A 13804-nucleotide genomic window follows, 5' to 3' on the forward strand; every position below is an offset into this window, starting at 1 on the left:
CTGAGCTCTATCTCTTTGTCTCTTTGTGTCTTCAGTTATTAGATTATTACAATTTTGAGATGTGAGTGGATTTTCAGTCAGGCTTTCCCCAGATTTTTAAAATTCTTTCTTTATTTGATAGTCGACAGTGAAGAGACACAGAGAGGATATTTAAATCCAGGGTGTGTGTTATTTGATTTCGCCTACTATCTGAGATTTAAGTAATCCCACAAGGAAAAATCCAATCCGCATATATCAAGAGTGTCACATTTGTTTTTGAGCCACATTCGCTGCATCTTGTTGCCTAAAAATGAGACTAAACAAAACACACAAGTCCTCCTTTGAGAGCAACAAAGTCTTTATTACAAAACCTGAATTGTACTTTAAGGGTATACTTTCATCAATTGTGTCGTGTCTCAAGTTTTATTGGGCTTTTTAACGTCAGATCCATGGATGTTGCTTCAAGTGAAAAATCTATCAGATCATGGCGGACCCTCATGAATATGATAAATCAATTGGGGGGTCGGGGCCATTGTTATAGTGGTCACAGGAGCACAATCATTTTTACCATCAAACTCTCTATTAGAGTAAAATCCAAATCAAACTTAATGACATTTATTTTTTCTTTAGAAAGCAAAACAAAAATATTTCAACGACACTTAATAACATTGGTCATGGTGGTAAAAAATGGTTATCAGCCTTAAGAATCAAAATGATTTTCTCGTATGTCTTGTTTCCCCAGTCTTACTCTTTCAAGATAAAACCACAACATTCTCCCTTTGCTCAAATCTCAGAAATTCTTCTTGTGTCCACTTTGAGCTCAGGAAGATTCTGTGAGTGTAATGTGAGACTGGAAGTTAACGGCAGTGTTTATATGGCAGATTAGGATCTTTAGATTCAATCCCAATCAACACTTTGACCTCCTCCTTAAACATCAGAGCACTTTTGTCTGTTTAACCCAGCCTCATACTGTTGTCACCCTCATGACAACCTCATGGTTGGCTCTGCGCAGGCTGTTGGGTCTTAACTGGCTGAGGATGTGCAAAATGGTATAGCCACAGTGGTGGTTGAGAATAGTCCTGACATGTCGACTTGCCCTCCGTCCGCTGTCCGAGTTCCTCTCACCTCGACCTTTACTGTTGGAACTGATGGGGTCACCTAAGTCCTTCGCTTTCTCATAGTTCAGCACTTTCCACTGCTGGTTCACCGCCTGCCAGCGCTTAAAGATCCGGTAAACAGACGATCCTTCATGGATTATAAGGCCTGGGCACAAAGGACAAAGGGTCGGGAAGGTCAGGGGCAGGAAGCAGGGTTACATATAGACAAACAGTTGTTTGTTCAATGAGAATCAGGAAGCATGAAAAGGTACAGAAGGTGCCGAGCGAATAAGAACTATACGTTCTCAACAATAAAAAGATCTATATATTGGACTTGTTTGTGGGTATTTTTGTGGGTATAAATCCCCTCATAAGAAAAAAAGAGGGAGAGACAGAACACAATATACTCATGCAACACAAACTTAGAATAAATAAATGTGCACATGCCTTCAACAAATTACTGTATGTATGGGTAAACTACCTCCATTGTGCTGTGCAGTCAGACACTGAGTTATACATACAAAAGTAAGAGATCATGTTAACACCTCATCAACAATTGGATATAGTGCCATGGGATTTTGTACAGACTTGGTTTCCAGAGGATGAAACCTGCAGACCTCACTGATCCATTGACTGTTGTTTTATAATAGTAGTAGTAGACTGGGGGCTCCTCTGCCAGAACATTTTAAGCGTCAAACACTTAATTTCCAACATTATGGTAAATGTTTATGCACCACATTTTTCTGGATTTATTCCTGGTGTAAATTTATTCAGTTTTGTCAAAACAAAAGTCCTCTGCTACTTTCATGTTTTTATGGGGAGGGGACAAATGTACATATTTTAAATTTTGAAGGTGGGGGAAATCTACACCTATGATCAGAACAGTGACATTTGGGGCTTTTAAGTAAAATGCCTTGGCAGCTATTATACAGATTTTCCTGAAATAAAGATTTTGATTTTGCTCTTATAAAAGTATTCACGATTCTCAGGATGAAGCCTGTAGCTATAGTGATCTCCTGACCTTTTCTCTGGCGCTGCCAAAACGTAAAAATTTGGTTCCCCCTCCAGATGAATTGTTACAATTTTGAAAACCTCCCTTTCTGAGATACTTTATTTTATAACCACATACCTTCAAAACTAATGGCACTCCCAGCAGCCTCAGCTGTACTTTGTGTTAAGCGCTAATTACTGCAGCAAATGTTAGCATGCTAACACGCATGAACATGTTAAACATCCAGCTTTACCTGCTTAACGTCAGAATGTTAACACTGTCATTGTGAGCATGTTAGTATGCTGAAATTAGCATTTAGCCCAAAGCAGTAACTGTGCCCAAGTACAGCCTCACAGAGCTACCAGAATGGCTGCAGACTCTTAGTCCTCTTAGTTGTGCTAATAAGGTGAGTGAAAGACGTGTTAATTGAAAGGCAAATTGCCAACACTTTATGTACAGGTCTCTGATTTTCTAATAGTTTCCTAATTAACTATGTAATTTGGCACTAATTACAGGAAAACAGCATTTCCCTTAAAAGAACATCGCTATTGAAACCTGTGTAAATGTTCATTTATTATTCATTTATTATTGGAAATGTTTAATTGTATACTTGCCTGCAGACAAACTGCCCATTTTTTCATGCTGAGCTGACCCGTTGAGCACTGACTAAAACACTCTCTTGAAAGCAATTAAATGGAATTAATCAAGTGAAGTATAGCATAAGTGCATCATTAAACACTGTTTCTATATTCCTGAGAAATATTACCAAGTTACATAGCTCTTTCTGGGGAATTATGTAGAAATAGTGGATGCAAAAAATAAAGTGTTACCACCCAAATCTGCCAAATCTGTCAAAATTACTTGTAAAAACTTATATCAATATTCACAACAATCATCTGTGGAACAACACGGCAGCCTCAGTGTCTGTGTCTTACCTATACAAACTATGTCCATGAAGCCGTACATGCCGTAGCATATCTGGAAGAGAAGGTCCTGCCGCTGCCATTTGGCTGAAGGGCTGAGAGAGGACCACACCAACCAGGAGATACTGGCGATGAGGAACAAAGAGCCCAAGATAATAGCTGCAATCTGCACCTTCTCGATCACAGTCAGAGAGATGGCCTGCCACTAGAAGAGACAGAGGGAGACACAACAGTAGACTGAAGCCTTGTATACTGTAGATGTACGAATGCTTCTTGATTATGTGAGATACTGAAATGGTGCAAGGTTTGTCTGTTTAGTGTTACTAAACGTCCAGTCCTCTGTGTGGCATTTTTTTTGACAGTGTATGTTTGAGGAGCACTTCACCCACCCACAAAAAGATCATTTGTATATCAGCTACTCTCCCCATGTTATGCTGAATCAGCCTGCTGTTACTCCCTGGGAATCAAAAAACACTGCTTGGTACGTGACCCTTGGTGTTAGATAGTATCATGATTAAAACACTCAGAGGTATGTGTGTAGTATAAAGAGTGCAAAAGTCCACTTAGGGCAGTCTGAAGGGGAGGCGGAGGGATTCAACACGCACAGGACTTTGACCCTTTTAGTCACTTGAGTTGACTAATGTGACTAACGTCCACCACAATCTTTTCCTAACCCTAACCAAGTACTTTTGTTGACCCCCTGTATCAAGACACAACACAAAGTGCTGCCCTAGGTGTCATTATATTGCTGACACTTCCCAAAAACAAAATATGACGGTTGGTTGAATTTATGGAAAAAAGGTTTTTACTGAGCATATGAGTGGATAAATAAGATTTGGATTACACTGCAAGAGTTTGTATACGGGTGTCTTGGTATAGTTTTGCTGCTGTACGTGGCCCCCTTTTACTTCAGTTCATCACGAATGTTCTTAGTTTTTGGATTCTTCGTTCAATGTAGAGATAACACTGGGTGAGTGACTGATATACAAGTGATCATTCTGTGGGTGAAGTACTCCTTAAAGACTTCAGTGAGACAAATGTTTGATTGCCTCAATTCACTCTGGGTCTCTGAGTGTAAAGCTCTACACCTTCAAAGTGATATAGCTACAATGCTGTCATTCAGTAATGATGTTCAGTCACTGCAGGGCTTCTGGAAATCCCAGCCTCACCGAGCCTCTGCTGCTCAGGCTTTAACACTGATAATAAAGACCTATTTTCAAGTACGTTTGAGAATGAAACCATTTCACTAATACTATATCACAGCAGTTCTCCAAAAACTATTATATACACAGTGTTCATTCAGGGATGCCGGGATTGTCTAGCAAGACAAGTATTTCATTTGATAATATCTCTGTTCCAGCATTCAGAGGCTGACAACATTTGGTGATACTGTCTGTTCGTCTACTGTCTGTGTGCCACACACTTTGGTTAAAATCATCTGCCAGCGCTTTGAAATGTGCAGCATCTCATTAATTTTGTCTTGGCATCACCCTATTAGACCTCATCACTTCCTACTCCTCCATTAAAAACAGTATAAATAGCTCTGTTAAAACTGAGATATTTGCTCTTTGTCTGCCAACAGCAATGTGCTTCCTGTTAGGAATCAGTGCACTGGACAGAATCAGTCCCAAATGTCTCTGTGGTGGTGATGTAAACACTGCATGGCCTCTAACATATGCCATTACATTATCCTTATGATAGATAGGTAGATAGATAGATAGATAGATAGATAGATAGATAGATAGATAGATAGATAGATAGATAGATAGATAGCCAACTTTGCCCCACAGGCCCCACTCTGGGCAGCCCTGGCATAAAGGATAATGTGCTACTGCATCACCTGTTTGAAAACTGAGGGGCTTATGTAACAAATTTTTAGTGAATAGAGGGGGACAATATTGTCGCCCAGATGGCAGCAGATTAAATGATCGTCACCCACAATGTTGCTTGACTTCTTCATTGTTCTGTCTTCTGTAGATGCACTCTATACTTGGTAAAGGAATCTCAAACAGTTTCCTGGCCATTCTCACACTTCTTCAAATAGTCTTTTACTGTGCCTCAGTAGCATTGTCATACCAGTGAATGATGCAGAGGGAGAAAATGCTTTCAATAAAAGCACAGTAAAACATTTCAGGGACATTAAAAGATAGCGCTTTCTTCATAAAGTACATTCTTTGTTGAGTCTTAGTGCTTATGTGTTCGCACCACTGATCTCATTTGAGCTTATGGTCCAGCACAACGCCAAGGATCAGTATCCGGTAATGTGATTACTGTGCTTTTCTGCCAATCACCCTCTGAAATCTGGCATCAAGTTTGTGCATGATGACTCTCTGTCACACAGACTAATGTTTCTGTCTTTATCCATGTAGCTCCTTTAAATGTTATTACCTCAGTATGAGAATGTCTCGACATTAAAGGTGAAGACTGAGAGAGAGCGACTGTACCTGCAGAGGGTTTTTGGTGCTGATGGCCAGGACCTGGTACTTGAAGTAGCAGATCTCACAGCTCCAGGAGCCTCTCTCACTGATCCAGCGGATAAGGCAGGACTGGTGAGTACAACGCACAGAGCCAGAACAGCGACAAGGGCTCAACAACTCCCCCTGCAGGACACAAGAAGCAGCTGCATGAGACACAGAGCACTCAGCAGAGGCCGCTGGATGTTGAATCTGTTATTGAATCTGCCTGTTACAAGATTTGATTTGGTGAGGATGACAGTAAAAATAAAGATCTTTATCATGAATAGAACAACTTGCCTCCCCAGCCCTGACAATGTTACTGTCACATTTTATCTAATGAAGGTGCGGTGTTGTTTGAGGGTATAGTGTTAAGGTGCTGTTCCTGTCATGAAGCTGGCAGAAGGATTAAAAACAGACAGATAACAGCTTGGAGCAAGCAGCAACAGATATAATCAATTTGAAACTATGCTGTGTGTACTGTAATAGAATAATATGTTTAGAAAAGTTGGAATATAGAAAATGTTTTCATGGTGCACAACATTATGGCAAATACTGGGTAAATAAAAAACTGGGTCAAATTTGGTTTAGATGAGCCTGAAGGTTAGTACTGGGACTGATGACAGATTGAGACAAATTGTGAGGGATGAATGTTTTTATCTTGCAGTTTGTAATTTCTCCTAGTCTATTCTATTGAATTTGTTTGATTTATTGACAGTCAATGTGCAGTTCTGTCTCCAGTGTTGATTAGTTATACATATACACATATACATAGTTATACAAAAATCATACATACACTTCCCCCCTTACCTGTAGTGCTGTATCAGCCTACATTGTTTTGGTGTGAGTTGTTGAGTGTTGGAGATATCAGCCGTAGAAATGTCTGCTGTCTCTCAACTATAATGAACTAGATGGCACTCGGTTTGTGGTCCTCAAAGCACCAAAAATATTCATATTTGAAAAACTCAATGGCAATGTCTCTTTCCAGAAATCATGACCCGGTTAGTAGGAACTATTTTTTTCTCTACCAATCTACACCCACCAACCGTTTCACTGCACAGAGGGAAATGTGTGTGGTGGTATGATTGGTGGGTGTAGTTCAGGAAAATGAAAATAGTTGCTACATGAAACTGCTCACAACAAGGTCTGTGGATTATCTTGAGTAACTGGGTCATGATTTCTGGAAAGAGACGTTGCTGTTGAGTTTTTTTTTAAGTGATAAATTAGTATTAGATTTAGGACGATTAGATATTAGTCTACTTGCCAGCATTGTTAAGCCACAAATGTTAAATACCCCAGAGTTCTATGTTAGATATTTACAGTATGGGTCCCCAGCATTTAGACACTGCCAGATGCTATCTAACAAATGATGGACAATTAGCATAATTAGCACAATACTCGGATGGTTTTGGGATTGTTGAGGATATTGAAAATTGATATATAAAGAGAACTGGATACAGCACTGGAGGCAGGACGCTGTTCATTCTAATGAAAGTTGCTCAGTATCACATAAAGCCAAAAATGTTCAGGTGTCATGTATAAAATTACCCTGATGACTGGCATTGCTTCCCCATTATTGAACCCATAGAGCAAGGGCAGTGGAGGCTTCCCGCAGCTGAGTTAGCTACTTCCGGTTTAGTGCACCGCTGACTTGAATGAGGATAAAAAGATTTAATCGTACGCTTACCAAATATTATTGGACCAAATTGATCCTGATAGGGAAAAAGTCAAAACAATATAGCCACTGACTTACAGACGTCAAAGCCTGGCTACTTCCTGGGGGCCTAATGTAAATCAATTTCTGACATTTTCAAAATTCAAAATGTCCGTTTAAACTAGAGGTGGCCATATCTGAATTCCCTGTGGGTTGTTTTGATCAATTTTGAGTTGATTTAAAAGTTGTAGAGGACGCTGCATCAATTGATTTGACCAAATAACTTCAATAATTTATGAATATGATTATACAAATGATGCAGAATATACACATTTTAATTCATGGGGTGACTGACAATTGGGTATTGGAGGTAACAAAGTTAGGTACTGTACTAAACTACAATAATATACTGTAGCCATGACTAAATAATATCTTCAAAAAAAGGGGGAGTATTAAAAGAAAAAGAAACATCTGGCAGTCTTTAATTGCTGGGGACACATGCTTAGCGGTACTCAACATTTCTGGGTTCACAACAGGCAGTAGTGTAGTGGTAGCTGATAAGGTAGGTGTACTACAGCGTACATTACTGAAGGGGAAGTGGGTATAGGCTACTCTCCTATATATTTTAATGGCTTTTTGTCTGATGGATGGGTATACTGTAAACAGTCAGAGACAGAGGTTGGTATACCCTGTATACCTGCGTATATCCTCCATTACATCACTGACAATAGTGCTCTATAGGCTGGAGGATAAACTGTTTCGTCAGTTATGGGATAAAAGCATACAACTGAGTTCTGCTTGGTGCAGTGAAAATTTTGAACCAAAGAACTAGTGACTCTTTAAATGTCTATATCATTTATAAATAGGCATCATTCTGTGCCTATACAGGTAACCTCTCAGTGTTGAACACAACCATATCATCCTGTATCCCCCACTCTCCACCGTCTCTCTAACAGTTGCAAGAATTCATCAGCTTGCCCAGTCACCACATCTCAGTCCAGATGAACATTTGGGATGAGATTTTTGGAGCGGTGATCAGCTCTCAACTTGACACACTTGCAGAAATAACTGGAGTCGATTCGGGCCGGAATTCTTTAGAAAAGCTTTCAGCAGTTGATTATGGCTAATTAGGGTATAAAAGCCAGTGCGCCTCGTTATTACGAAGATGTTTCAAGCATCATGTCCTCTGAATATATTTTACATGCTGACTTGAAAGGAAAATTTCAGTGGTGGATTTGTTCAGAGGATATCATCTCGCCAGACATTCGAAAACATGAATCAAAAGTAATGGCATAAAGTGAGAGTATAGGCTTTACTGCATTTGATACATTTCACTATCTCCTGCATAACGCCTTCATCTGAATACAGTTTGCTTCTCTCGTGTCACTTTCCTGTAGCCTCAAAAGAAATCACAGGACATCTGGTGCAGGTTTTTGTTGTCAGTACAAGACTCCCTAAGGCCCTCGGACTGACAACACTCTCACACATTTCACTTTATTTTCTGTCTGACTCCAGGTGATGTGCTAGGTCTTTAATTAGCTGTATATCTGGAGGGGAAGTAAAAACTTTCTGGGACCTCTAGCAAAGTCTCTCTCTTCAAGGTTGATTTGACGCTCTCAGACCTCCACGTCTTGGACAAGAGTGACGCAAACATTAAAATTACTTCCTGTTCTCCTTCATGTGAGTAGGTGACACATAAGCTGTGCTTTGTGTGACCTTCCTGTCACTAAAGGAATGATCAGATCCTTGTATTAATGGTAGAGAGTCCTTCAGCAAATTACTGAACTCATCCTGCCTTCCTCACTCAAGATCCCTCAGAATAACAATGAGTATACGTTTGTTTAATGTCAAGGAATCATTCTCTGAACCTTTCGTCACTGCTTTTAAAAAATGACCTAATTTTGTGCATCAGACGCTGAATCTATTACTGCGAGGACTTCATTGGTTCACATAGTAAGTATAAAGCTCCTCCTGCTTCTCTCCAGCCTATTCTTAACTGATGCCCTTCGCCTGCCCACTGTTATTTTCAGATCACTGTTGATAGATGAATTCCTCTTTCAGTCTTAGCCATTCTGGATTTGTACAGAGCAGACTTGGTGCTCACTTCCAGATAACTGTAACAGTTTGGTACTAATGTACAAGGAGTTTTTAAACTGAATCTGTTTGCACAGCTAAATATGTTAAAGCAACACTCCATGCTTTTACACACAAACATTGGCTTGTGATGTGATCCATTACTGAGCCTCTGAAAACAGTTGTATAATATCTTCTGTAGCTCTGGAGGAGTGTTGCCAAATCGGAGAAAATAACCCTGATGATGTCACAGTGATGTCATCTGGGTCATCTCACTTTAAGCTTAGACACTAAAAATTTATAATGGAAAATAGGGCTGGGCGATATGGAGAAAATCAAATAACACAACGTTTTTGACTTTATACCTTGATATCTATATTGCAGTTATTTAGCTGACTATTGGTATTTTCACAAAATATTTACACAATAACATTTTTGATAAATACCATCAGTAATGTGGATGTGATGTTGAAATGGGTAGAGACAAATAATTAGACAGCTAGAACTGTCTGGTAAGTTCAGTAAATTATAGCACATTACTGTGATGCAGCCTTTAAAACCAGGAAAAGACAACACTGATGATATTGTGATACTGAAAATCTAAGATAAGTCTCAGATCACACTATCAATATATTATCAATATATTGCCCAGCCCTAACGGAAAACATGCTCAACAAACTGACATGGACAAAGTGGTTATCAAGCTGCATTATGGTAACTGTATGATTAAAAAATAAAAAATCTTGACTCATGCTGGGTGCTAAATGTCTATATATCTTAGCCTGTGCTGCTTTAATTTTGATGATTTGTTAAAAATTAGGTCTTTGGAGTTTCCCTTTAGTGCTGAAAAACTATATAAGGTTGGCACCAAGCTGATATTTGTTGATATAATGTGCAAATATTTTACAAAATATTCTTAAACTTCTTAGTAAATATTTGCATTTAAATGTCTTGTGCTTTTCAGTGATTTGCCTATTAGATGTATTTTCCTGACACACACTTTAATTAATTTGCTCATTCTTACTTTCATACATTAAAGGTCCAGTGTGAAGGATTTAGAGGCATCTATTGGCAGTAATGGTATATAATATTTATAACTGTGTTTTCATTAGTTTATAATCACGTAAAACTAAGAATTGTTGTGTTTTTGTTACCTTAGAATATGATGTTTATATCTAAAGACAAAGCAGGTCCTCTTCCATGGAGTTGGCCATGTTGTTTCTACAGTAGCCAAGAATGGACAAACCAAACACTGGCTCGAGATTGGGCTATTCACGTTTTTGCATCAGCCACCACAGTTCTACATGCTTAGCACATGGGAAATGTTTCAGTTCTGCAACTTCACCACTAGATGCCACTAAATCCGACACACCTGGACCTTTAATTCATTTTCACATTCACATATTTTAGTATTTTAGTGTTTAATTTTCATGATTTCAATGGCTCCTGGAGCTCAGGCAGCAGAGGAGTAGTGACCATGACCTCATGACCTGCTTGAACAGACTCTTCAGATGAGCACCACGTGGTTTGAGGCCACATGAACCAGAAAACACCTGTGCTGCTGAAATGCAGGTTCTTGCAGCCTATAGTTAACCCTGCAGGTGTTCCAGTGGGCACCTGGGTCCTGCTGAGTGGCTGACCCCATCATTCAGTAATACCTTACTATTTAACCATACCTTCTCTGGCCCCTGGAAGCAGATCCGGCACTGCGGTGATCGCATCCCACTCTCCGAGAGACTCGGGAGTGAAGCGGCATCCAGGCCTCGTCCCTGGGGTTTGTCTTCTTCTGTATTCTCCAACGCCAGGCTGCGCGGCCGGGAGTCAGAGCCATAATACTCCTCCTCATCGTCCCGGTGAGTGCAGTTCAACGGCGGCCAACCACAGCCACCTATGGCGAGCCCTCGCATCCTGGTCTGCGTGTCCGGGTCTGTGCCCGTGACAGTCCTCCTGCTTGATCCAGAGCGCATCAGTAACAACACTTTGAGTTCATTGAAAAACATCCGGATCCGATACTTGAACATTCTTCAGCAGCTTTACTACACAGGCACAACTGCTCTGTGAGATAAAACAGCCTTCAGCTTGACTGTGGCAAGTCCATTATAAAATACCATGATCATCATCATCATCATCAACCTATTATTATTATTATTATTATTATTATTATTGTTATTATAATTATTATTATGGTGGCATCTGAATCATTTGATTAGGCAGTTCACATCCTATTAAATAAAATACAGATCTCGGTCAAAAAAGCATGCGGGGAACATGATAGGCTATTAGATCAGCCCATAGCTCTTTGCATATCCTGTTGTTATAGCATGTGCACCGCGATCCAGCCAATAGGGAAGCATTATTTCTCATGGACAGAGGCGTTTTCATTCGGGATTCAATGGAGGCTGAAAGCCACGAACTGTGAGGCACCAACATCAGAGTCCGAGGGGTCCAACAACATCCTCCCATGCCTAGGCTACATGTTCAGTCCGGTTGTTTAATGGTATCCCAGAGCTCCCTTTGGGTGGTTGGAAATCAGCAGAGGACAAAATGTTGGTGTCTATTCTTCTCCAGGCGGAAAAGCATCGAGGGTGTCTGAGGGGGGTTGATAGGCTATTAAATCCTATTAACAACTAAGTCAAAGCCGATTTATATGTGAGTTTCATCATTTACCTACAGGGTGGAGGATGTTACACGAGGTGACACGCGTGCATCCTTTGTTGTCTCGCAGTGGCATCCATCAGTTCACCACTTTCCCATTGTCTCTTCTCCTTCTTCGCTGTAGCCTATTTCTTGTCTTTATTTTTGGCTGCTGGACCGAGCGGGTTTCGTCCCACACCTTGCCCCCTTAAGCAGGTCCGACAGCCCGGTAGCATGTCACAAATGAGATGCGATCAAAAGAAAATCTGGTGACTAATAAAAAAATACCCATTGCACGACAACTTGCACTCACAGTTCTGTGTTTTTCCCAACCATCTCTGCGCCACAAATCAGGAAGAAGGAGAGGGTGTCAGATATGGATTCCCCCCCTGCAAACATAAAATGAGCCGACAGCAGACCGCAGCCGTCCTTTCCGGGTTGTTAAAAACAACCGCACATCACCATCATCATCATCATCATCATCAAAACATCACCACATGAATCAAGGCCTTCATGAGTCAGTGGGACAATAAAATGCTATACTTCACATGGCAGGCTGCAGCGACGGGTGCGGGATCTCCAGGTGAGAAAACTTCATTTTGAGTTGGTTTTCAGACATGCCAGCTCCATAAAAAGCAGAAACTTGTTTGTCTGTGTAGTTACAGAGCGCAAGTTTCCATTAAAAGCATCCTGCAGCTGAGAAGATGAGCTCCATCCACAGTGAGCAGCGCACTGACACAGGCTGCTGTCCGAGGTGCTGATGTTCATGTGACGTGGAGGCCACGTGCTGATATGCAGCGGCTGATGGAGAAAAGAAAAACAATTATTATAAGAAAACGGTGTGTGTGTGTGTGTGTGTGTGTGTGTGTGTGTGTGTGTGTGTGTGTGTGTGTGTGATCATCTTACGCATGGTGTCATAAGACTCTAATAAAGGGAACAAAGACTCTCTGACAGCAGGGCAAACAATAGATTCAATAGATCCACCACTCACACTATCACAACACATCTGTCAGATAACTGTCTCAGAGGAGACAGTCTGCTGTCTATTATTAGATAAACACAGGCCTGCTTCACCCAGCACATAAAGAAGCATTGTAGCTGTTTGCTGAGTTGTACTTTTCTGAAAGAAATAATGAAAAACACATAATCTTCAGAAACTCATCCGCTGTTTCTATATAGAGTTTAAGGGTTATATTTTTGAGAGACATCTGAGATAACTGCGTATTTTAAAGGGACGGTTTACCCCCAAATAAAAAAATACATATATTTCCTCTTTCCTGCAGTTCTATTTATCAATCTACATTGTTTCAGTGTGAGTTGCAGAGTCTTGGAGATATCGGCCGTAGAGATGTCTACCTTCTCTGAATATAATGGAACTAGATGGCACTCAGCCTGTGGTGCTCAAAGTGCCAAAATATACATTTGGAAAAACTTAACAGCAATGTGTCTTCCCATAAATCATGACCCAGTTACTCAAGATAATCCACAGACCTTGTTGTGAGCAGTTTCATGTAGGAACTATTTACCTTCTACCAAACTACACACACAGAGAACAGAAGGAAGTGTGCATCTACTCATGGATGAGAGGCTCATGCTTGTGACAGCGCCCAGTGTTAACATGAACCATTTGAAACCTGATCAAACTGGCTTGATTTCTTTTTAAAACATGGAAAGAGAACAATGAGCAGTGAAAGAAGAACTGACCCAAAAAATGTGCAAGAATTTAGCAAAAGAGAAAATTAAAAACAAGAACATCAGTAAAGAAAGAAAGAAAATTAAAAAGAAATAATCTGGGAAGAGTGCTTAAAAATTCTGTGACATAATTTTAAAAGTATAATAATAATAATAATAATAATAATACATATACTGTGTTTTTTCCTAGATTTTTATCCCTTTTCCATAGGTTTTTTTAAAATTATATTTTACTTTTTTTTTTACTTTTTTGCAATTTGTGAGGCATTTCCTACCTTGCCTCCTTGCTTATTGCCCTTTTCTCCATG

General features: G+C 40.1%; 1 protein-coding gene across 1 annotated transcript; it reads right to left on the reverse strand.

Moving 5' to 3' along the window:
• Positions 1–374: 374 nt before the first annotated feature.
• LOC125890703 (E3 ubiquitin-protein ligase MARCHF9-like) lies at positions 375–11304 on the reverse strand. Its single transcript, XM_049579468.1, has 4 exons — positions 10847–11304; positions 5435–5590; positions 3003–3195; positions 375–1242 (listed from the first exon to the last, which is right to left on the reverse strand). The coding sequence occupies exons 1-4, from the start codon at positions 11189–11191 to the stop codon at positions 944–946; spliced, it is 993 nt and encodes a 330-aa protein (XP_049435425.1). The 5' UTR covers positions 11192–11304; the 3' UTR covers positions 375–943.
• Between the last annotated feature and the right edge of the window lie 2500 nt (positions 11305–13804).

The sequence above is a fragment of the Epinephelus fuscoguttatus genome, linkage group LG1 (genome assembly GCF_011397635.1).
Source record: "Epinephelus fuscoguttatus linkage group LG1, E.fuscoguttatus.final_Chr_v1".
Taxonomy (NCBI): domain Eukaryota; kingdom Metazoa; phylum Chordata; class Actinopteri; order Perciformes; family Serranidae; genus Epinephelus; species Epinephelus fuscoguttatus.

Coding starts and splice junctions, on each gene's coding strand:
- LOC125890703 (XM_049579468.1), bottom strand. CDS start 11,191: ATGTTCAAGTATCGGATCCGGATGTTTTTCAATGAACTCAAAGTGTTG. Junction 5,591..10,846: donor GCTTCCAGGGGCCAGAGAAG/GTATGGTTAAAT, acceptor TGTGTCCTGCAG/GGGGAGTTGTTGAGCCCTTG. Junction 1,243..3,002: donor CATGGACATAGTTTGTATAG/GTAAGACACAGA, acceptor CTTTGTGCCCAG/GCCTTATAATCCATGAAGGA.